At 45.0% G+C, this 26,049-nt stretch overlaps 1 protein-coding gene across 7 annotated transcripts in view; it reads left to right on the top strand.

Annotated features, from left to right (window-relative positions):
* The window catches only part of BCAS3 (BCAS3 microtubule associated cell migration factor), a 2,144,796-nt gene that overhangs the window by 1,380,643 nt on the left and 738,104 nt on the right, over positions 1-26,049 (top strand). Inside the window, exon 23 of one of the 7 annotated variants that reach the window (XM_063954021.1) lies at positions 22,936-23,150. The exons of the other annotated variants lie outside the window; for them this stretch is intronic. Coding sequence (XP_063810091.1) covers positions 22,936-23,008 — 73 coding nt within the window. The 3' untranslated portion in view covers positions 23,009-23,150. Of the gene's footprint in view, positions 1-22,935; positions 23,151-26,049 lie in introns of those variants that run through there. 7 annotated transcript variants of the gene reach the window in all.

The following is a 26,049-nucleotide window of genomic DNA, read 5'->3' on the forward strand; positions in this document are numbered from 1 at the left end:
TAATGACCTATTCTGTGTCGTGTATATGTACAGTTCAGTCCCTTTCAGTTGTATCTTCTGCACCTACAGTAGCATGATAAGTACAAGTGACTTTTATAGTGTGCCTTTTTTCCACTAAAATGTGTCTCATTTGCAAAATGAAGCAATTAGGATGCACAAGCCGTTTCTGCTGATTAAATTATATGCGGCATGTATATTCTGTTTGCAACTGTGGCTGTATCTGCATAAGAAATGCTATGTTGGGTGTGAATTATTAGATCTACACTAAAAAGGTTTATAGTCAATAGGTATACCACTAATGGTAGACATGCATTAGGCCGACACGGTCAAAAGGTCAACATAGAATAGGTAGACAGTAGTAAAGGTCAACTGGATCAAAATTTCAACAGGGTCAAAATGTCGACATGGAAATGGTCATCACAAAAAAGGTAGATGCAATTTTTTGGGGGGATGTTATGTCACTTTTCTGCCTTAAACAAGCTCCATTAGTGAACCACATCCCCTTGCAAGCTTCAGGCAAGGTGTGCTCAGCACAGGTTACTATTCCCAGTCGTTGTCCACGTGGATGGTAAAGCATTAAAACGTTGACCAAAAAAAACAAAAAAAAACTTGTGTGGACCATATGCGTGTCGACAATTGTCATGTCGACCTTTTGACCCTGTACCTGACCCTATACAGAGGTGCATGTACATCTGTCAGTAGCTGTATCAGTTACAGGTGTCTTAGAGCTGATGCAAATACACACTGATGCCTAGTTTGGGTTTGGCCAGTACCTGTACCAGGACGATTCCAGTGGATCGATGGAGTCATAGACTGTTTTCTGACATTGACATTTTTAACTAACTTTATTTCTTACTTAACCAAGGAGTGGGGAAACAGGCGTGTGCGAGAAGGGTAGACAGGCGGGTAGGCGAGTGTACTGCGGCACTGAAGCGAATTTGGGAATCCAGAGGCCATGACCTGTAAATCTATATAGAATACTTTTTTGGTTTTTCTAACACAAACGTATTTTGTCATATATAATACATTATACTACGTAATGAGCATGCACATTATCCATACTCAGTGGTTTAGAATTCGTATGTCTGATATATGAACAGATCTAGTTCCTTAATCTCAGCACTAAGCATCTATCTGGCTCTATTCAGTTTGGTCAGGCATGTGTGGACTATCAGAAACAGATCTAATTATTAGCGATTACATTTGTATCTGAGCCATTTCATTTTTTTGTTTTAAATTGTGTTTGGTTTTTAGACCTCATCCGTGTGCGATGTGTAATACATATTTATACTATGAAATAATATCATTCTGAGAAGTATGCATATGCATCCACCTTTGCATCAGCCCCTGTCAGTTTTGGTGCTGCATAAGTATCTGATGCTTAGAAAGGCTAATTCCGAGTTCTTAGTGTAGATAGGAGCCTTTCAGGACATGAGCATGAAAGAAGCTATGAGGGGTATAACAGAAAAAAAGAGTTTGTGTCTTGCTAATCAGACAGTGGCACTGAGCCTGCTAATTCTGGCATGAAAACTAAAATATTCAGTCACTATTTTACTTTAGGAAGCCAAAACATCGATAGCTAATACTGCTTAGTTTTATTTAAATAACTGCAAAACTGCACACGTTGAACCCTAAAATTATGAATTATAGTTTAAACAGCTGTAAATTGTGTTTAGAATTGCTTGCTTTATATTTAGATCACTCTGTCCCCTCTTAAAAATAATGTTGATGTAACCTCTGACCGTTCATGCAATCGCTGAAATATTTTTCAAGGGTGAGAATTATGTTTGCGTAATATAGCCTCCATTCATACTGTGTGGTAAGTGAGCAGGGTTACGTACTGATGATTTGTCAGAGCTGCTTTCAAGACATTGAGCAACCCATGAATTGTTACAAAATATAGTGCAAGTTAAGGACCAAATATACTGTATTAATAGTTTATATGCTGCTTTTTATTATCTGTTTATCTGCATCTTATATCTTTAATCCGTTTACACATTAAACTGTGTATGTGAACCACAATGATGAAAATTCAAGATTATTTTATCTGAAAACCTGATTTTTGAATCAGAAATGAAAAAGCAGATATTTGCTACTATTCCATGATTTTTCCATATAGACAGACATGATCACCAATTATTTAATCTTGTAGTTACTAGATATACACAGTGGTGTAAAAACTGAGGGTGCAGGGGTTGCAGCTGCTATGGGGCTTGAGATGCTTCCAGGGTCCGCAGCTCCCCCTGCACCCAGCCAGCTGTATGTCCCAAGGCTTCTCTCCCCCTCCCCCCCCCCCCTCAGAGTAAGTGGTGGGTGCAATCCACAGCCCCTCACCCTCCCACCCCAATGCCGGAGCTGCAGTATTTTGGCTGCAAGAGAAGACTGCCCTCCACCTGCTCTCATGCTCCACTCCCTGGCCGCCCCTCTGGACACATGCCTGGGCAGACTCTGAATCCACCGTTGCTGGCGGATCACATGATACAACTGTCCACAGAGGGTCTGGGGGTGCTCCCTATGCAGGTACATGGGGGGCCCGGTCCTGGGGGTGCTCCCCATGGGGGCACCAGACTGTACTATGGAGGTGTAGTTTGTAAAGCCTCTTTCTGCCTCTCTCCCTATGACTTTGCTGCCTCTCTCTGTTCTTTCTGTATGTCTCTGCTGCCTATGTCCCTACTGTATATCCCTGCTGCCTCTTTCTGTCCCTATATCCCTGCTGCCTCTCTCTCTGTCCCTGCTGCTTCTCTCTCTTCCTACATCCTTACTGTCTCTCTCTTTACCTATGTCGTTGCTGCCTCTCTCTGTCCCTATGTCCCTGCTGGCTTTCTCTGCCCCATGTCCCTGCTAAGTCTCTCTCTGTCTCTAATGTCTTTGCTGGCACTCTTTTTCTGTCCCTGCCGCAACTCTCTCTATCTCTATGTTCCTGCTGCCACTCTCTCTACGTCCATTTTGCTCCTTTCTCTGTCCCTACATCCCTGCTGCCCCTCCCTCTGTCCCTACGTCCCTGCTGCCCCTCTCTCTGTCCCTGCTGCCTCTCTCTGTCGCTATGTCCCCGCTGCCCCTCTCTCTGTCCCTACGTCCCTCTTGCCTCTACCTTTTCCTACGTCCCTGCTGCCTCTCTATCTGTCCCTGCTGCCTCTCTCTGCCCCTACATCCCTGGTGCGTCTATCTGTTACTACATTCTTGTTGCCTCTCTCTCTTTGTCCCTACGTCCCAGCTGCCTCTCTCTCTGTTCCTATGTCTATGTCCCTGCGGCCCCTCTCTCTGTTCCTGATGCCTCTCTCTGTCCCTATGACGCCACTGCCCCTCTCTGTCCCTACGTCCTGGGTGCCTCTATCTTTTCCTATGTCCCTACTGCCTCTTTCTCTGACGTCCTAGTGGATGCTGGGGACTCCGTAAGGACCATGGGGTATAGCGGCTCCGCAGGAGACTGGGCACAAAAGTAAAGCTTTAGAACTACCTGGTGTGCACTGGCCCCTCCCTCTATGACCCTCCTCCAAGCCTCAGTTAGATTTTTGTGCCCGAACGAGAAGGGTGCACACTAGGTGGCTCTCCTGAGCTGCTTAGTGAAAAGTTTAGTTTTAGGTTTTTTATGTTCAGTGAGACCTGCTGGCAACAGGCTCACTGCATCGAGGGACTAAGGGGAGAAGAAGCGAAGAAGAGTGGATTGGGCTTCTTAGGCTACTGGACATTAGCTCCAGAGGGACCGATCACAGGCCCAGCCATGGATAGGTCCCAGAGCCGCGCCGCCGGCCCCCTTACAGAGCCAGAAGACAGAAGAGGTCCGGAAAATCGGCGGCAGAAGACGTCCTGTCTTCAACAAGGTAGCGCACAGCACTGCAGCTGTGCGCCATTGCTCTCAGCACACTTCACACTCCGGTCACTGAGGGTGCAGGGCGCTGGGGGGGGGCGCCCTGAGACGCAATAAAAACACCTTGGATGGCAAAAAAAAATGCATCACATATAGCTCCTGGGCTATATGGATGAATTTAACCCCTGCCAGAATACACAGAAAAACGGGAGATAAGGCCGCCGAGAAGGGGGCGGAGCCTATCTCCTCAGCACACTGGCGCCATTTTCCCTCACAGCTCCGTTGGAGGGAAGCTCCCTGGCTCTCCCCTGCAGTCACTACACTACAGAAAGGGTTAAAAAAGAGAGGGGGGCACTAATTACGCGCAGTATTAAAAATACAGCAGCTATAAGGGGAAAAACACTTATATAAGGTTATCCCTGTATATATATAGCGCTCTGGTGTGTGCTGGCAAACTCTCCCTCTGTCTCCCCAAAGGGCTAGTGGGGTCCTGTCCTCTATCAGAGCATTCCCTGTGTGTGTGCTGTGTGTCGGTACGTTTGTGTCGACATGTATGAGGAGAAAAATGATGTGGAGACGGAGCAGATTGCCTGTAATAGTGATGTCACCCCCTAGGGGGTCGACACCTGAGTGGATGAACTGTTGGAAGGAATTACGTGACAGTGTCAGCTCTGTATAAAAGACAGTGGTTGACATGAGACAGCCAGCTACTCAGCTTGTGCCTGTCCAGACGTCTCATAGGCCGTCAGGGGCTCTAAAGCGCCCGTTACCTCAGATGGCAGATATAGACGCCGACACGGATACTGACTCCAGTGTCGACGGTGAAGAGACAAATGTGACTTCCAGTAGGGCCACACGTTACATGATTGAGGCAATGAAAAATGTTTTACACATTTCTGATAATACGAGTACCACCAAAAAGGGGTATTATGTTCGGTGAGGAAAAACTACCTGTAGTTTTCCTGAATCTGAGAAATTAAATGAGGTGTGTGATGATGCGTGGGTTTCCCCCGATAACAACTGATAATTTCTAAAATGTTATTGGCATTATATCCTTTCCCGCCAGAGGTTAGGGTGTGTTGGGAAACACCCCCTAGGGTGGATAAAGCGCTCACACGCTTGTAAGAACAAGGGCTCTACCCTCTCCTGAGATGGCCGCCCTTAAGGATCCTGCTGATAGAAAGCAGGAGGGTATCCTAAAATGTATTTACACACATACTGGTGTTATACTGCGACCAGCAATCGCCTCAGCCTGGATGTGCAGTGCTGGTTTGGCGTGGTCGGATTCCCTGACTGAAAATATTGATACCCTAGATAGGGACAGTATATTATTGCCTATAGAGCATTTAAAAGATGCATTTCTATATATGCGTGATGCACAGCGGAATATTTGCCTACTGGCATCAAGTCTAAGTGCGTTGTCCATTTCTGCCAGTAGAGGGTTATGGACACGACAGTGGTCAGGTGATGCGAATTCCAAACGGCATTTGGAAGAAGGGGAGGAGTTATTTGGGGTCGGTCTTTCAGACCTGGTGGCCACGGCAACAGCTGGGAAATCCACGTTTGTACCCCAGGTCGCCTCTCAACATAAGAAGACGCCGTATTATCAGGCGCAGTCCTTTCGTGGGCAAGCGGGCAAAAGGTTCCTCATTTCTGCCCCGTGACAGAGGGAGAGGAAAAAGGCTGCAGAAATCAGCCAGTTCCCAGGAACAGAAGCCCTCTCCCGCCTCTGCCAAGCCCTCAGTATGACGCTGGGGCTTTACAAGCAGAATCAGGCACGGTGGGGGCCCGTCTCAATGAATTTCAGCGCGCAGTGGGCTCACTCGCAATTAGACCCCTGGATCCTTCAGGTGATATCTCAGGGGTACAAATTGGAATTCGAGACGTCTCACCCTCGCCGTTTCCTAAAGTCGGCTTTACCGATGTCTCCCTCTGACAGGGAGGCAGTTTTGGAAGCCATTCACAAGCTGTATTCCCAGCAGGTGATAATCAAGGTACCCCTCCTGCAACAGGGAACGGGGTATTATTCCACACTGTTGTGGTACCGAAGCCGGACGGCTCGGTGAGACCGATTCTAAATCTAAAATCTTTGAACACTTACATACGGAGGTTCAAATTCAAGATTGAGTCACTCAGAGCAGTGATTGCGAACCTGGAAGAAGGGGACTACATGATGTCTCGGGACATCAAGGATGCTTACCTTCATGTCCCAATTTACCCTTCTCACCAAGGGTACCTCAGGTTTGTGGTACAGAACTGTCACTATCAGTTTCAGACGCTGCCGTATGGATGGTCCACGGCACCCCGGGTCTTTACCAAGGTAATGGCCGAAATGATGATACTCTTTCGAAGGAAGGGAATTTTAGTTATCCCTTACTTGGACGATTCCCTGATAAGGGTAAGATCCAGGGAACAGTTGGAGGTCAATGTAGCACTCTCTCAGGTAGTGTTGCGGCAGCACGATTGGATTCTCAATATTCCAAAATCGCAGCTGATTCCGACGACTCATCTTCTGTTCCTAGGGATGATCCTGGACACAGTCCAGAAAAAGGTGTTTCTCCCGGAGGAGAAAGTCAGGGAGTTATCCGAGCTAGTCGGGAACCTCCTATAACCGAGCCAAGTCTCAGTACATCAATGAAAGGGTTCTGGGAAAAATGGTGGCTTCCTACGAAGCAATCCCATTCGGCAGATTCCACGCAAGAACTTTCCAGTGGGACCTGCTGGACAAATGGTCGGGGTCGCATCTTCAGATGCATCAGCGGATAACCCTGTCACCAAGCACAAGGGTGTCTCTCCTGTGGTGGTTGCAGAGTGCTCATCTTCTAGAGGGCCGCAGATTCGACATTCAGGACTGGGTCCTGGTGACCACGGATGCCAGCCTGCGAGGCTGGGGAGCAGTCACACAGGGAAAGAATTTCCAGAGCTTATGGTCAAGCCTGAAGACATCACTTCACATAAATATCCTGAAGCTAAGGGCCATATACAATGCTCTAAGCTCAGCAAGACCTCTGCTTCAAGGTCACCCGGAGTTGATCCATTCGGACAACATCACGGCAGTCACCCACGTAAACAGACAGGGTGACACAAGAAGCAGGAGGGCAAGGCAGAAGCTGCAAGGATTCTTCGCTGGGCGAAAAATCATGTGATAGCACTGTCAGCAGTATTCATTCCGGGAGTGGACAACTGGGAAGCAGACTTCCTCAGCAGACACGACCCCCACCCGGGAGAGTGGGGACTTCACCCAGAAGTCTTCCACATGTTTATAAAACTCGACAAGTATTGCGCCAGGTCAAGGGACCCTCAAGCAATAGCTGTAGACGCTCTGGTAACACAGTGGGTGTACCAGTCAGTGTATGTGTTCCCTCCTCTGCCTCTCATACCCAAGGTACTGAGAATTATAAGATGGAGAGGAGTAAGCACTATATTCGTGGCTCCGGATTGGCCAAGAAGGACTTGGTAACCGGAACTTCAAGAGATGCTCACGGAGGATCCGTGGCCTCTACCTCTAAGAAGGGACCTGCTCCAGCAAGGACCCTGTCTGTTCCAAGACTTACCGCGGCTGCGTTTGACGGCATGGCGGTTGAACGCCGGATCCTGAAGGAGAAAGGCATTCCGGATGAAGTCATTCCTATCCTGATCAAAGCCAGGAAAGATATAACCGCAAAACATTATCACCGCATTTGGCGAAAATATGTTGCGTGGTGCGAGGCCAGTAAGGCCCCGACGGAGGAATTTTCAACTAGGTCGATTTCTACATTTCCTGCAAACAGGAGTGTCTATGGGCCTAAAATGGGGGTCCATTAAGGTTCAAATTTCTGCCCTGTCAATTTTCTTCCAAAAAGAACTAGCTTCAGTCCCTGAAGTTCAGACGTTGTGAAAGGGGTACTGTATATACAGCCTCCTTTTGTGCCTCCAGTGGCACCTTGGGATCTAAATGCAGTTTTTGGGTTCCAAAAGTCACATTGGTTTGAACCACTTAAATATGTGGAGTTAAAATATCTCACATGGAAAGTGGTCATGCTGTTGGCCCTGGCCTGGGCCAGGTGCGTGTCAGAATTGGCGGCTTTATCCTGTAAAAGCCCTCATCTGATTTTCCATTCGGACAGGGCGGAATTGAGGACTTGTCCTCAGTTTCTCCCTAAGGTGGTTTTCAGCGTTTTCACCTGAATCAACCTATTGTGGTGCCTGCGGCTACTAGGGACTTGGAGGACTCCAAGTTGCTAGACGTTGTCAGGGCCCTGGAAATATAGGTTTCCAGGACGGCTGGAGTCAGAAAATCTGACTCGTTGTTTATTCTGTATGCACTCAACAAGCTGGGTGCTCCTGCTTCTAAGCAGACTATTGCTCGTTGGATTTGTAGTACAATTCAGCTTGCACATTCTGTGGCAGGCCTGCCACAGCCAAAATCTGTAAAAGCCCATTCCACAAGGAAGGGGGGCTCATCTTGGGCGGCTGCCCGAGGGGTCTCGGCTTTACAACTTTGCCGAGCAGCTACTTGGTCAGGAGCAAATACGTTTGTAAAATTCTACAAATTTGATACCCTGGCTGAGGAGGACCTGGAGTTCTCTCATTTGGTGCTGCAGAGTCATCCGCACTCTCCCGCCCGTTTGGGAGCTTTGGTATAATCCCCATGGTCCTTACGGAGTCCCCAGCATCCACTAGGACGTCAGAGAAAATAAGAATTTACTTACCGATAATTCTATTTCTCGTAGTCCGTAGTGGATGCTGGGCGCCCATCCCAAGTGCGGATTGTCTGCAATACTGGTACATAGTTATTGTTACCAAAAAATCGGGTTATTGCTGTAGTGAGCCATCTTTTCTAGAGGCTCCTCTGTTATCATGCTGTTAACTGGGTTTAGATCACAAGTTATATGGTGTGATTGGTGTGGCTGGTATGAGTCTTACCCGGGATTCAAAATCCTTCCTTATTGTGTACGCTCGTCCGGGCACAGTATCCTAACTGAGGCTTGGAGGAGGGTCATAGGGAGAGGGGCCAGTGCACACCAGGTAGTTCTAAAGCTTTACTTTTGTGCCCAGTCTCCTGCGGAGCTGCTATTCCCCATGGTCCTTACGGAGTCCCCAGCATCCACTACGGACTACGAGAAATAGAATTATCGGTAAGTAAATTCTTATTATCTGTCCCAAGTTAAGCCCCTGCATATACAGTATGGAGCTCTGCTAGAGAAAGTAATGAGGAAGGGCATGCCACGGGCAATGTATACATTCATGCATAGCATTCCCAACTAACAGAGATACTCCTAATATCTTTGTATTATAGACTCCAAACCCTTATATGTATATACAGCTATATATTTATGCCTCTATATCTTTCTCTTTTCAAGTGGTACGCCATACTGGCAATTATCCCAAGTGCTTTAATGGTATATGGGGCACCATGACCAAAATGACTGATTACTACATCTGTCCCTGTTAACGCTTTTCCAGGTAGAAGGAGGAGGTGTTGTGTAAGGAGAGAGGATGCTGTACAGCATGGTGACACCAGTCAGACTGATGTCACATGAAAGAAGAAGGTGTCATGCAGATCTAAAGTCTAACTGGCACCATTACATTTTTCAAGCTTTAATGGTGAGAAAGAGCTTGGATAAACAGTAACCAGATACAGGAGGGTTGAATGAACATCAGACAAGACACATGCAGGAATAGTGGCCAGTATATTAAATTTTCCATGCCACATATACCCAGGGGCGGATCCAGAAAAAAATTACAGGGGGGGCACCATAAGGGGCGTGGCTTCGTTGGAATGGGCGTGGCTTCGTTTGAATGGGCGTGGTATTGCAGGAAAAGACTACCTTATACCCCAGTTTTGCAACCTGCACGCCCAGACGTTGGCCACCACAGGAAAGAAAAATAATCCTGATTCATGCCCCTTACATTATTTGTCATTTTTCCTCCTTATAGTAATGCCCAGTATACATTATTCCACATACTGCAATGGCCCTTAGACATTATTCCACACACAATAATGCACATGACACAATATGCACACACTGTAATGCCCCAAACACATTATGCCACACACCGTAATGCCTGTGACACATTATGACAGGAATCGCAATGCCCGTTATACATTATGCTACACACTGCACTGCCCCTGATACATTATAGCACATACAATGTCTGTGACACATTATGCCACACACTGCAATGACCTTGAGACATTATACCACAATGCCCGTGATATAGTATACCATACACCGTAATGCCTGTGACACATACCGCAATGCCCGTTATACCCTTTGCCACACACCGCAATGCCTGTTATATATTATGCCACACTGCAATGACCCTGAGACATTATACCACATACCACAATGCCCATGATATAGTATACCACACACCGTAATGCCTGACACATTATGACACACACCGCAATGTCCGTGATACATTATGCCACACACTGCAATGACCCTGAGACATTATACCACATATCACAATGCCAGCGATATAGTATACCATACACCGTAATGCCTGTGACACATTATGACACACACCGCAATGTCCGTGATACATTATGCCACACACCGTAATGCCCATTACACATTAAGTCCTACAGTAAGGCTTCTAATTACTTTTCAAATACCTGCTCGTTGTCAGGGGTTTCATGCACTGGGTGTCATGCTCGTTGCCAGGGGTTTCATGCTCTTGGTTCCATGCACGGTGCCAGGGGTTTTCATGCTCAGGGTGTCATGCTCGTTGCCAGGGGTTTCATGCACTGGGTGTCATGCTCGTTGCCAGGGGTTTCATGCACTGGGTGTCATGCTCGTTGCCAGGGGTTTCATGCACTGGGTGTCATGCTCGTTGCTAGGAGGTAGTCCTTGTTGCTAGGGCTGTGCTCCCAGTGCCACATATGTCCCCAGTGCCAGATATTCCCCCACGGTGCCAGGTACTCACATGCCCCCAGTGCCAAATATAGCGCCCCCCCCATGTGCCAGGTACACATATACCCCCAGTGCCAGATATTCCCCGACAATGCCACATATGCCCCCAGTGCCAGATATCGCCCCCCCCAGTGCTATATATGCCCCCAGTGCCACATATGCCTCAGTGCCAGATATTCCCCCCCCAGTGCCACATATGCCCCCAGTGCCAGATATCCCCCCCCAGTGCCACATATGCCCCCAGTGCCAGATATTCCCCCCCCAGTGCCATATATGCCCCCAGTGCCAGATATTCCCCCCAGTGCCATATATGTCCCCAGTGCCAGATATTCCCCCCCCCTCCCTGCCAAATATGCCCCCAGTGCCAGATATTCTCCTCCCCCCCCCTCCCTGCCAAATATGCCCCCAGTGCCAGATATTCCCCCCCAGTGCGTCCCCCCCTTCCTCCGCCGCCGCCGCCGCTGCTCCCCCCCGCTCCCCTGCTGTTAGGAGGGACACGGAGGGCACAGTGCACGCCTCCCTGTGCCCCTCCTGTGTCTCCGGCGGCCGCGGGTCACTGTAATAAAGGAAGTGCTCACGAACGGCACTTCCTTTATGAGACCAGCGGCCGCCGGAGACACAGGAGGGACACAGGAGAGGCGCGCACTGTGCCCTCCGTGTCCCTCCTAACAGCAGGGAGGAAACGAGACCGCAGACTGACATGCGGACTCTCGTCCGCATGTCAGTCTGCACTAAAAATGACAGGGGGGGCACGTGCCTTGGTGCCCCCCCCCTAAATCCGCCACTGCATATACCATACTTACCAACTTTGAGAATCTCTTCTCCAAGAGAAGCCAAGAGAGGAGTAGCAGGTAAGATCTGGTAGGATGAATGTTGCAAATATCACAGAATCACGTCATATTGGCTCTACCCCCTCCCCAACAACTGCAATTTCCAGCATTGTTCTCACCATGCTGCCCACTACACTAGGAAGTGGGCGGGATGCATTAGTACCACCCATTTTTCAGGAGCCTGGGGGACTACCCAAAAACGTATGAGTCTCCCATGACCTATACGTGATCAATTTGACCAATATATTAGGGATTTCTCTGACGTCCTAGTGGATGCTGGGGACTCCGTCAGGACCATGGGGATATAGCGGCTCCGCAGGAGACAGGGCACAATAATAAAAGCTTTAGGATCAGGTGGTGTGCACTGGCTCCTCCCCCTATGACCCTCCTCCAAGCCTCAGTTAGATTTTTGTGCCCGACGAGAAGGGTGCAATCTAGGTGGCTCTCCTGAGCTGCTTAGAATAAAAGTTTAAGTTAGGTTTTTTATTTTCAGTGAGTCCTGCTGGCAACAGGCTCACTGCTACGAGGGACTTAGGGGAGAGAAGAAAACTCACCTGCGTGCAGGATGGATTTGCTTCTTAGGCTACTGGACACCATTAGCTCCAGAGGGAGTCGGAACACAGGTCTCACCCTGGGGTTCGTCCCGGAGCCGTGCCGCCGACCCCCCTTGCAGATGCCGAAGTTGAAGAGGTCCAGAGGTCCAGAAACAGGCGGCAGAAGACTTTCAGTCTTCATAAGGTAGCGCACAGCACTGCAGCTGTGCGCCATTGTTGTCAGCACACTTCACCAACAGTCACCAACTGTCACTGAGGGTGCAGGGCGCTGGGGGGGGCGCCCTGGGCAGCAATGTATAATACCTTTTTATGGCTAAAATACATCACATATAGCCCTTGAGGCTATATGGATGTATTTAACCCCTGCCAGATCTCACAAACTCCGGGAGAAGAGCCCGCCGAAAAGGGGGCGGGGCCTATTCTCCTCAGCACACGGCGCCATTTTCCTGCTCAGCTCTGCTGTGAGGAAGGCTCCCAGGCTCTCCCCTGCACTGCACTACAGAAACAGGGTTAAAACAGAGAGGGGGGGCACTTATTTGGCGATATGATTACATATATAAAAATGCTATAAGGGAAAACACTTGTATAAGGGGTTGTCCCTGTATAATTATAGCGTTTTTGGTGTGTGCTGGCAAACTCTCCCTCTGTCTCCCCAAAGGGCTAGTGGGGTCCTGTCCTCTGTCAGAGCATTCCCTGTGTGTGTGCTGTGTGTCGGTACGTGTGTGTCGACATGTAGGAGGACGATGTTGGTGAGGAGGCGGAGCAAATTGCCTGTATTGGTGATGTCACTCTCTAGGGAGTCGACACTGGAATGGATGGCTTATTTAGGAATTACGTGATAATGTCAACACGCTGCAAGGTCGGTTGACGACATGAGACGGCCGGCAAACAAATTAGTACCTGTCCAGGCGTCTCAGACACCGTCAGGGGCTTGTAAAAACGCCCATTTACCTCAGTCGGTCGACACAGACACAGACACGGACACTGACTCCAGTGTCGATGGTGAAGAAACAAACGTATTTTCCTTTAGGGCCACACGTTTCATGTTAAGGGCAATGAAGGAGGTGTTACATATTTCTGATACTACAAGTACCACAAATAAGGGTATTATGTAGGGTGTGAATAAACTACTTGTAGTTTTTCCTGAATCAGATAAATTAAATGAAGCGTGTGATGATACGTGGGTTTCCTCCGATAGAAAATTATTGGCGGTATACCCTTTCCCGCCAGAAGTTAGGGCGAGTTGGGAAACACACCTTAGGGTGAATAAGGCGCTCACACGCTTATAAAAACAAGTGGCGTTACCGTCTCCAGATACGGCAGCCCTCAAGGAGCCAGCTGATAGGAAGCTGAAAAATATCCTAAAAGTATATACACATATACAGGTGTTATACTACGACCAGCAATCGCCTCAGCCTGGATGTGCAGCGCTGAGGGGGCTTGGTCGGATTTCCTGACTGAAAATATTGATACCCTTGACAGGGACAAGATTTTATTGACTATAGAGCATTTTAAGGATGCATTTCTATATATGCGAGATGCGCAGAGGGATATTTGCATTCTGGCATCAAGAGTAAATGTGATGTCCATATCTGCCAGACGACAGTGGTCAGGTGATGCAGATTCCAGACGGCACATGGAAGTATTGCCGTATAAAGGGGCGGTCCATCGGACCTGGTGGCCATGGCAACAGCTGAAAAATCCACCTTTTGTTACCCCAAGTCACATCTCAGCAGAAAAGGACACAGTCTTTTCAGTCTCAGTCCTTTCGTCCCCATAAGGGCAGGCGGGCAAAAGGGCCAGTCATATCTGCCCAGGGGTAGAGGAAAGGGAAGAAGACTGCAGCAGGCAGCCCATTCCCAGGAACAGAAGCCCTCCACAGCTTCTGCCAAGTCCGCAGCATGACGCTGGGGCCGTACAAGCGGACTCAGGTGCGGTAGGGGGTCATCTCAAGAGTTTCAGCACGCAGTGGGCTCACTCACAAGTGGACTCCTGGATCCTACACGTAGTATCCCAGGTGTACATTGAAAATTCGAGACGTCTCCCCCTCACAAGTTCCTGAAGTCTGCTTTACCAACGTCTCCCTCCGACAGGGAGGCAGTATTGGGAACAATTCACAGGCTGTATTCCCAGCAGGTGATAATCAAAGTACCCCTTCTACAACAAGGGAAGGGGTATTATTCCACACTATATTGTGGTACTGAAGCCAGACGGCTAGGTGAGATCTGAAATATTTGAACACTTACATACAAGCGTTCAAATCAAGATGGAGTCACTCAGAGCAGTGATAGCGAAACAGGAAGAAGGGGACGATATGGTGTCACTGGATATCAGGGACGCTTACCTACATGTCCAAATTTGCCCTTCTCACCAAGGGTACCTCAGGTTCGTGGTACAGAACTGTCACTATCAGTTCAGACGCTGCCGTTTGGATTGTCCACGGCACCCCGGGTCTTTACCAAGGTAATGGCCGAAATGATGATTCTTCTTAAAAGAAATATGGACGCTTTCCTGATAAGGGCAAGGTCCAGAGAACAGTTGGAGGTCGGAGTAGCACTATCTTAAGTAGTTCTACGACAGCACGAGTGGATTCTAAATATTCCAAAATCGCAGTTTTTTCCGACGACACGTCTACTGTACCTAGGGATGATTCTGGACACAGTCCAGAAAAGGATGTTTTCTCCCGGAGAAGAAAGCCAGGGAGTTATCCGAGCTAGTCAGGAACCTCCTAAAACCAGGAAAAGTATCAGTGCATCATTGCACAAGGATCCTGTGAAAAATGGTGGTTTCTTACAAAGCGATCCCATTCGGTAGATTTCACGCAAGAACCTTTACGTGGGATCTGCTGGAAAAATGGTCCGGATCGCATCTTCAGATGCATCAGCGGATAACCCTGTCTCCAAGGACAAGGGTGTTCCTTCTGCGGTGGCTGCAGAGTGCTCATCTATGAAAGGGCCGCAGATTCGGCATTCAGGACTGGGTCCTGGTGACCACGGATGCCAGCCTGAGTGGCTGGGGAGCAGTCACACAAGGAAAAAATTTCCAGAGAGTGTGATCGAGTCTGGAGACTTCTCTCCCCATAAATATACTGGAGCTAAGGGCAATTTACAATGCTCTAAGCTTAGCAAGACCTCTGCTTCAAGGTCAGCCGGTATTGATCCAGTGGGACAACATCACGGCAGTCGCCCACGTAAACAGACAGGGCGGCACAAGAAGCAGGAGGGAAATGGCAGAAACTGCAAGGATTCTTCGCTGGGCGAAAAATCATGTGATAACACTCTCAGCAGTGTTCATTCCGGGAGTGGAAAACTGGGAAGCAGACTTCCTCAGCAGGCATGACCTCCACCCGGGAGAGTGGGGACTTCGTCGGGAAGTCTTCCACATGATTGTAAACCGTTGTGAAAAACAAAAGGTGGACATGCTGGCGTCCCGCCTAAAAAAAAAAAAAAAAAAACTAGATATTGCGCCAGGTCAAGGGACACTCAGGCAATAGCGGTGGACGCTCTGGTAACACTGTGGATGTACCAGTCAGAGTATGTGTTCCCTCCTATGCCTCTCATACAAAAAGTACTGAGAATCATAAGAGGGAGATGAGTAAGAATGATACTCGTGGTTCCGGATTGGCCAAGAAGGACTTGGTACCCGAAACTTCAAGAGATGTTCACGGAAGACCCGTGGCCTCTACCTTTAAGAAAGAACCTGCTCCAGCAGGGGCCTTGTCTGTTCCAAGACTTACCGCTGCCGCGTTTGACGGCATGGCGGTTGAACGCCGGATCCTGAAAGGGCATTCCAGATGAAGTCATCCCTACCCTGGTCGAAGACAGGAAGGATGTAACCGCAAAACATTTTCACCGCATTTGGCGAAGATATGTTGCGTGGTGTGGGGCCAAGAAGGCCCCTACAGAGGAATTCCAACTGGGTCGTTTCCTACATTTCCTAAAAACAGGACTGTCTATGGGCCTAAAATTAGGGTCCATTAAGGTTCAAATTTCGGCCCTGTCGAATTTCTTCCAGAAAGAACTGGCTTTAGTGCCTGATGTTCAGATGTTTGTAAAAGGGGTACTGCATATACAGCCTCCTTTTGTGCCCCAGTGGCACCTTGGGATCTCAATGTGGTTTTGAGTTTTCTAAAGTCACATTGGTTTGAACCACTCACCACTGTGGACTTAAAATATCTCACATGGAAGGTGACGATGCTATTAGCCCTGGCTTCAGCCAGGCGTGTGTCAGAATTGGCGGCTTTATCATATATAAAGCCCTTACTTAATTTTTCATTCTGACAGGGCAGAATTGAGGACTCGTCCTCAATTTCTCCTTAAGGTGTTTTCTGTTTTTCACATGAACCAACCTATTGTGGTACCTGCGGGTACTAGGGACTTGGAGGACTCCAAGTTACTTGACGTTGTCAGGGCCCTGAAAAATATGTTTCCAGGAAGGCTGGAGTCAGAAAATCTGACTCGCTGTTTAGCCTGTATGCACCCAACAAGATGGGTGCTCCTGCTTCTAAGCAGACGATTGTTCGCTGGATTTGTAATACAATTCAGTTTACACATTCTGTGGCAGGCCTGCCACAGCCAAAATCGGTAAAAGCCCATTCCAAAAGGAAGGGGGCTCATCTTGGGCGACTGCCCGAGGGGTCTCGGCTTTACAACTTTGCCGAGCAGTTACTTGGTCAGGGGAAAACACGTTTGCTAAATTCTACAAATTTGATACCCTGGCTGAGAAGGACATGGAGTTCTCTCATTCGGTGCTGCAGGGTCATCCGCACTCTCCCGCCCGTTTGGGAGCTTTGGTATAATCCCCATGGTCCTGACGGAGTCCCCAGCATCCACTAGGACGTCAGAGAAAATAAGATTTTACTTACCGATAAATCTATTTCTCGTAGTCCGTAGTGGATGCTGGGCGCCCATCCCAAGTGCGGATTGTCTGCAATACTTGTACATAGTTATTGTTACAAAAATCGGGTTATTCTTGTTGTGAGCCATCTTTTCAGAGGCTCCTTCGTTGTTATCATACTGTTAACTGGGTTCAGATCACAGGTTGTACGGTGTGATTGGTGTGGCTGGTATGAGTCTTACCCGGGATTCAATATCCTTCCTTATTATGCACGCTCGTCCGGGCACAGTATCCTAACTGAGGCTTGGAGGAGGGTCATAGGGGGAGGAGCCAGTGCACACCACCTGATCCTAAAGCTTTTATTATTGTGCCCTGTCTCCTGCGGAGCCGCTATATCCCCATGGTCCTGACGGAGTCCCCAGCATCCACTACGGACTACGAGAAATAGATTTATCGGTAAGTAAAATCTTATTTTCCATGTTAGGCTTTTCTGTAATCCTCTTCCACAGGTGCCCCACCTTTTTAGCTTTTTCTATGTTGGTACCAAAACAGTTTTACTGTAATATTGATTCAAAGAGGGAGATCTGAACTGTTGCGACATTTACACTCTACAGACAAGTGCCTCCCACTTCGTTACATCACTAGCTAAAACACTGTTAGTGAAATATCGCCACATAATCATCATCATGATCATCATCATCATCACCACAATCTTACTGTATTTGGAAATGTTAAAAGGTTTTCGGAATGCAGGGAAGGCAGTTTATGAGATCAAGTTTTCCACATGCAGTTTTAAGACCAGTGTTCATTAGAGGGTTTTTACCATAGTAAAATAAGCATAAACAACGAGTCCCTATCATATTACGCTACCGTTTATGCAACAGATTGAGATCTAATTTGATTGTTTAATTTCACCAAAACCTAAATAAATTGAAAACACATAAACAAACATTAGGATTCAGGTAATATGCTTTAGTACAGTAATAGCTGCCGTAAAATATCTATTTCTTTTCTCGCAAGCCGAAAGCACAGCAGTCATTATGTGATATTGTATTTTAAGTATTTTCATAATCCAGCATAAATTGGCCCACCCAAAGATTATGTCGTTATTATAAGGACGTGTTTATATAGTCTTTGGGTGAAAGATTGCAGAAGTCGAACCACTAGTTTTGAAAGCTGAGCCAGGCCAGGAAAAATCAGGATACAATTTGGCACTTATGGAGACTAAATGATTTCCTTTTTAGCTGCTGATTTCTACTGGGAAATGTATCCTTGGACAGAAAATTGCATCCGGAAAAATGTTTATGTAGTGTTTTTCAAGTGACTGATTATTCCTCTAACCTTTAACACGCACTGCCAATGATTCTGCTTTAACACTTTCTCCACCATGGACAGACTATACAGAAAACTTTGCTGAATAACAAGATAGTATCCCCCCGACTATATAGTATGAAATACTGTACAGTATAATGTTACTGTTTATAACAGACTGCACAACAATCCTAAATGACACAGCTGCTGGCTGAGATACATACTGCAGTGAAAACTGTTCATGATGTTTAAGAAAATATAATTTATAATGTAATTAGTATAGTATTTTGCTTTAAAGGGACATCACAATGAAACATGTATTTAATGCTTTCATGCTTCAAAAAGAAAAAATACAATTATTTAAAAAAAAATTAAAAAAAAAAATTTAAAAAATAAAAACATCTGAATGTCTCATAAACATCTTTCTGAGTAGCATTTTCAGGCACTTTGTATGCATTGAAAACATGCTTAAATGCTTGTAAAACATGTCATGGATGTAAATAATTGATTTATATAAAATTATTTACATGGAAAGTTTTTCGAAAATAATACCATATGGTTACTTTTTTAGAATGAGTTGTTGTTTTCAAAAATTTGACTTCTGTGAGGGTTTTTATACCTCTTATAGGGGGGAGATTTATAAAATCTCGACAAGAGACAAAGTACCAACCAATCAGCTTCTATATGTTATTTTACAGGCTGTGCTATAAAAATGACTGAAGCTTATTGGATGAAACTTTCTCTCTCTCCACGTTCTATCCTTCCAAGATTTGATATATCTCCCTTATTGGCAACAATAATCTAATGATTAGACAAAAACAACATAGAAAAATGCTTATAAAACACAAACAATGTACATGTATAAGTACACCAGCAGGACTGAATAGTCCAGAAATTAAAGCAGTTGCAAATAGAATTTTACATTCAGTATTAACATTAAGAAAAACAAGCCCTTATCATGTACATTAATGACACATACAAGACAGACCTTGTTGGTGATAGGGACTTCCCTTCTTCCTAGTTACCTGAAGCCAAGAGTTGGCTAGCACTGTATTTCTGCAGGCAGGAACAACGAGACTACAGGCAGTGGTGTCACAAGGGTGGTGCAGGGGGTGTGGGCCGCTCCCGGGTGTCACCTGCCGAGGGGTGACACCAAAATGCCGGCTCCTGCACAGTGACAGGAGCCGAGTGCTGCACTGTTATATTATGTGCAGCACTCGGCTCCTGTCACTGTGTAGGAGCCAGCACTGCAGGGACAGCACTCCATGGGAGTCAGCCCTCACCTCCCACACACCCCAAGTGACAAAAAAAACGGGTGTCGGGACGTGAAGCCCCGCCCTTCCCACAAAGCCCCACCCCCTTTCTGGCACTAATGACTAAAAATGGGTGCCACCCACGAAGCCCCACCCCTCTAATTAAGCCCCGCCCATTGCGTGAAGCCACGTCCCTTTTTTCCACCGCTGCACCGGATGTTAAGGAGGTGAGTGACGCCTCTGACTACAGGTTATATTTACTAAAGTGCAGGTTTACAGAAGTGTATATGTTGCCCATAGCAACCAATCCAATTCTAGTTATCTTCTAGAAAGTGCTAGATGAATGATAAGTAGAATCTGATTGGTTGCTATGGGCAACATCTCCACATCTGTAAACCCACACTTTAGTTAATATACCCCTACCAATACTCCTTATGTATAGAATAGAGCTGTATTGTATAGATTCAGTGTTCCAGCACCAAGAGTCATGTGCAAAATAAGAGTTGATGGAATATGTATCATGGAACATTTACAGAAAATAAAGTTACATTTTAAATAATACATTTCATCAAGTTGTGTTATGAAAGTTGTATATCATTTCAAATAATGTTCAGTTTTTGTATAGATATTATGTTGCATGGAAAATAAAATGTCAAATATTGTCAATAGAATCAGGAAGGGAAATAAATTATAAATGTATCACGGAAATCAGGGTAGTTTAGCCAAGTGTGTACCATCTCTCCACGTCAGTGACCTAATTTACTAAGCCTGTAGGTTTTATTTAATTATTGCTGGAAAAATCTGTATTTTATGAGCAGCTGTGTATAATGAAGGGAGTGGTCCTAAACTACTGTAGATCTTTACTTTCCCCACCAGCCACATGGGTGTGGTATAATACATCTGCAATGTCTAGGTAGATAGACAGTCAATAGGTCAACACCATGTGGTCCACATGCATTAGATCAACAGGCACTAAAGGCCCACAGATAAATAGTAGACAGTGGTTAATGTCTACAGGTACAAAAGGTTGAAAGGGTGAAAGGTCGACATGACAAAAATGGTCGATTCAAGGGTTCTTTTAGGCCACAGCTTGTATATTCTATGTTAAGTGACCATCAGTACAAACATGTACCCTCGCGGGCTCGCTGTGCTGTGGGCAATATCCATGTGGATAGTAAATCAAGGAATTGTTGGAAGAACATGTGAAAAACCTCAAAAATGTGTTGACCTTTTGTACATGTCGACCTAATGCATATTGACCATAAGGTGTCAATCTATTGACTGTCGTCCAATACATTGTTGTTCTATCATTCGGATATCCAGCCACATTTCCGTCAGAACCCACAATCCTGCAAAGGTAAGAGAAGAGTACTTCTCTCTGGGCAGTTCCACAAAACTGAATGCAATTGTCCACCTTGAAACAAGGTAGATATCATGGATTATGGGCATAATTCTGAGTTGGGACAAAAGTAAGAAAGAGATAGTAACGGTGCACCTGGACAAACCACGTTGCAATACAGGGGGTGCTAATATATACATTTTTGCATGCAGGGTAAATACTGGCTGCTTTTGCATGTAGCCCACAAATACTGGACAGCTTTATTTTCACACTGCAATCTAGATAACCGTTTGGGCACTCCTCTCTCACATCTAAGTCTCTCGACTATGTTACATCTGCCTCACCTGGAGTGCAGCATGGTTTGCAGCATGCGTGATGGATTCTTGCAGCATCACAATAGTCAGATTTAGAGACTGAAGGAAAGGGGGCTAGTGCATACAGTCCCCTGCAGAGGGAGCAGCTGATGGGCTTACGCTGAACAGAGAGAAAGCACTACAAGGAGTAGAGAGCAACAGGGAAAAGAGAGGAGATCTGTGTGCAAGTATAGGCAGTCTAAATATTGTGAAACTTCATTAAACTAACTGTATACATCAGATTTTAACAAAATACCATCTTTGACAGAAAAAAACTGTGCTAACAATACTTAATGCATGTATTTCATCTGTAATCTGGTTTGTATTTGCATCGTAAAGCTGTCTGTTTATTGTGTCTGCATGTCAGTGGCGTCTCTGTGTTAGTCTTGTTTCCTCTTTCTGTGTTAAAGGATATGGTTTGCTAAAGCACAGGATTTACGAAAATGTTAGTAAAGTATCCATTGTTATGGCACCCAGGGGGAGTGTGACTTCAAAACATTAGAGAAATAATTCTCAAATATTTTAATTTTTTTTTTATATTTATGCAAAAAATGATTTTTTGACAGAGAGGTAGATTCTTCACTATAGATGGTGATTGGTAATAGCATAGTCATATTTATAACGGGTGCACCGCATGCCATCTTCTCAGTGACAACTTCAAGATGGCGTCACAGGGTGAAGCAACGACTCTGGCACTTGTGTGCATGAGCCATCTTCCCGAATATCATTGGGAAGATTGCACTGTTAAGGAGGAGGTACACGCTTGACGATGCAAGGTAGGATGCGGAATGGGGGGGGGGGGGCTGTTGCACTGAGGAGGGGGCTTCACTGCACACAGTCACCCTCAACCTTTAATACGTCCCTAGAAAATAGTATGCATGCTTGAGAATATAGGCTTTTCCTGTATTTATTGACCTATTGGGTATTTCTAGGTTAAAAAAAAAGCCACCCTTGTCTCTTCTTGGGCAGAAAATGTATGAGGACATATCTATATGCTAGGCCCAGCCCGGCAACAGATTTTACGGATCTTATTCTTCGTCTAATTTTTGTCTGAAGTATGATAAACAATTATTTTAGACTACAATTATTTTTGTTTCCCATATTGATCGACATCCTCATTTACTTTTGAGTCGTGAAATTTACCCTTTAAAAGCTTAAAATGTTTTTGTTTTATAATCTCTTGAACTTCAATATGTATTTGAACTTGACAACCTCTAGTGTTTAAATGAGACAGCACACTAAAAGGTTTCTAACTGAAACCTCCTCTTAAAATAAACATATTAGGAAGTCAATAAACTCTCCTCCCACACTTACAGATGCCTGTTGTCAATCACAGGAACTGGAGGTGAGTGGAACTTTAGTGGAGGGTGTCTTGAAATATATATATTTTTGCATTTATTTTTGTAAAATGCAGTTCCAATATGTTTTATATTAATAATATTTTTTTTTTTTGGGGGGGTGGATGGGGTGGAGTAGAAAAAAGTAAACACATTTTTATCTTTTGGATAGAAACATAAATTCATATGTCACGAATATGGCTCTTCTTAAGAGGAAAACACAATTAAAGCCCTGGATCCCATTAAATTGATTATCTTTAAACTCAAAGGAAAATATGTATGTGTGTGTATATATATATATATATATATATATTTTATAAATTGATGCTTTAAACTGAAAACTGGTTGGGATGTTTAGAAAAAGGGCATTAAACTTTGTTTTTGATTTATTTCATCTTTCTAAATGATTTGACAGCTGTGCAGATCCCTCAGTCCTTTGGCGCTCTGAATGTGTGGAACCCAGCAGAGTTACTGACGGAAACTGTTGACCTTTCTTGTGTAGTTTCAGCACTGTCTCGTTAAACATCTGGAACACAGCATGTTCTTAAAGCCTTTTCACAACATGATTTTGCATTTACATCGCTGCAAACAAAGGAGGAAGATAGACTCATAGACAGACACAACTAAACAGTATATAATGTATGTGTGTGTATGTATATATATATATATATATATATATATCTATGAAACAATAGTTTGACGTGTTAAAGAAAAAACGTGTGTATTCTAAAATAAAATATTATACAGTGCACTCTTAATTTGACATATTTTGCTATGAACCCTTTCACATGAAAGTACAATAATAAGAAATTTCTATGTGTACAGAGCTCAAGTGGAGAGCATTCTTTACAGTCCGCGCTAAACACCATGATTATCTCAGAAAATTTAAGGCCGTGTCTCAAAAAATTTGGTAACTATTAGGAGACTTCCTATGTCCGTTCCGGATATCAGCTGAAAGGGGAGGGTGCCACGTTAAGCTATTCTGCAGTTTTCCACTAGAGAGGGAGGGGGAGGGGGGGGAGTGTAGTTTGGCAGCTTGTTTGACTACAGAGCAAATCACGCAAAGCATTGCTAGACAGGAAACACTTCTGAGAGTGAGTGTTTTGATAGAGGATCAGGAGATGGGGTAAAAAACTGTGAACTTTATGTGCAACCAAGGCCAAAGTGAGTTGGTCTGGCCACCTGAGGGCTTATGGAGAGGAAAGGAAATGAAAGGATAATTTGAGAGACGAATCAGACACAATTCATGCATTTTCAGGTTTTTTTTTCATTTGGAAGATAACGTAGATGTCACATTCTTTCAGGGGTATGTTGAATTCTTTTGAGAAGCAATAGTATGAAACTGCATGCTTAAAAATAAATATCCTCTGTTGCAAGAGTAATGGTCACAAAGATGCAAAGGGAAAAGACTTAAAAATTGTATTTTCTTATGATGTATATGTATTTAAGCACGCAAGGTTAAAAGGAGATTATCATATATTTTTTTATTGAATAATTATTTAATAATTTAGAGATATATTTATATCCTAATGCTTAATGATGGTTCAGTATGAATTACTGGTGTCCGGGATGCTGTCCATCAGTATACCGACAACGGCATCCCGGGAATCAGTATGCTGGCAGTGGGGCTGCTGCAAAGAGTCCCCTTGCGAGCTCAGTGCGCTCACCATGCTACTGGCTCGGTGTGCTCGCCACACTGCGGGCTTGGTGTGCTCGCCACGGGTTCTATTTCCACTCTGTGGGTTTCGTGGACACCCACGAGTGAAAATAGCCCCTGTGAGCTTGGATTCCGACTGTCGGTACTGTCAGCAGTCGGGATTCCAGCATCAGTATCCTGACTGCCGGCAAATTAACTGCATCCACTTAATGAACATTTATTTGAATTTTTTTTAATTGTATTTATTTAGGGGATCAGTATGAAATACCTACAATCAAAATCCAAACGGTCAAAATACAAACAACAATTGACCGATGGTCAAAATACTGACATGGTCAAAATACCGACATGTAAAATGTCAACATATTGGCAGTTAAAGTGTCAACAGGTCAAAAAGGCGATGCAAGTTTTTCATTGTTTTTGGGCGCGTAGGTCGACATCGACACCGTATAAGTGTACCGAGTCTCCTCACATGGCTCGCTGCGCTCACCATGCTTCAGGCACTATTATATTCCCCCTTCAGGTCCACTGGGATGGTAAAGTATAAAGAAGTCGGTTTCAAAGAAAAACTTATGTCAATTTTTCTGATCTGTCGACATTTTAAATGTCAGTATTTTGACCGCGTTGACATTTTAAATGTTGGTATTTTGACAATCGGTCAACGGCTGTCTGTATTTTGACCAATGGAATTTTGATTGTAGGTAAACTGACTGCATCCCTTATTTAGTGTATGTTCGGGTAATGTCTATTTAATCATAATATTGATAGTATAGGTATAGAATTAGATTTAGTGACGTTTGTAAAACTGAAAAGTAGTTGTGTTGCTCATAGAAACCAATCAGATTCTGTCTATCATTTTCTAGGATGCAATTAGAGAAATGATAGCTAGTATCTAATGAGTTGCTATGGGCAACACTACAACTTTTCATGTTTAGAAGATTTAGGGGAATATTCAATTGGCCACGATAACCCATTTTCATGCAAAACAAAATGGTCTTTAATCGCACTTGAACGCATCTTTTCAATTATTCGCCAGTGATAATTCTCCATAGGTTTTAGCGCAAATTCTTTTCAACACCCCTGAGCAGGTGAAAAGTTGGGGAAAAATCCCAATTTTAAGCTAAATATTAATGACTAATCAGGCACTTAGAAGTTTCAATTGGCCAATAATGACATGTCATTTTTGAGGTAACAAAATACAAAATTATGTAAATTGGGGTACAAGCAGGGCCAGATTAACAATGGGGCGGATGGAGCTACAGCTCCAGGCCTCCACATAAAAATAGGCCCATCATGCTGGCAGCAGGATGATGACCAGGCGCACAGCTGGCCAAACATTTATAAATCATAATTATTAAAAATAGTTTTTATAGTTTTCTCACAAAATTAGCAATTTTTTCTATGTTTATGTATTTAGGGAGATATTGGGGCACATAGTGTATAGGGCAGTAGTTCTCAAACCGTGTGCCGTGCATTGGTGGTCCAGGATCAATTCAAATTATTTATGGTCAATGTAACAGGCAAAACCAGTGCTGGTGGCTGTCAATCATAAAATATGTGGACAAACAGAAGCAAATCTAATCCCTCAAAACATAACTGAACCTAAGGATGACTTAGAAACACAATTGACTTAATTTAATATCCGTTTCTAAATTTCTCAGTAAGAAACTTTTGACCTAGGGAAGCTGTAAAAAAATCTGATACCCTAAGGCACTGTGATTCCAAAAAGTTTGGTAACCACTGGATAGGGTGTACAAGCCCCACATGGCTCTAGCCACATTCACATAACACTGGTCATAAGCTCCTCTCCTAAGCATAGGCCCTTGAAAATGTTCTGCTCCAAGCCCATGTGGCCCTTAATCCAGCCCAGGG

Source organism: Pseudophryne corroboree, chromosome 2 (assembly GCF_028390025.1).
Source record: "Pseudophryne corroboree isolate aPseCor3 chromosome 2, aPseCor3.hap2, whole genome shotgun sequence".
NCBI lineage: Eukaryota > Metazoa > Chordata > Amphibia > Anura > Myobatrachidae > Pseudophryne > Pseudophryne corroboree.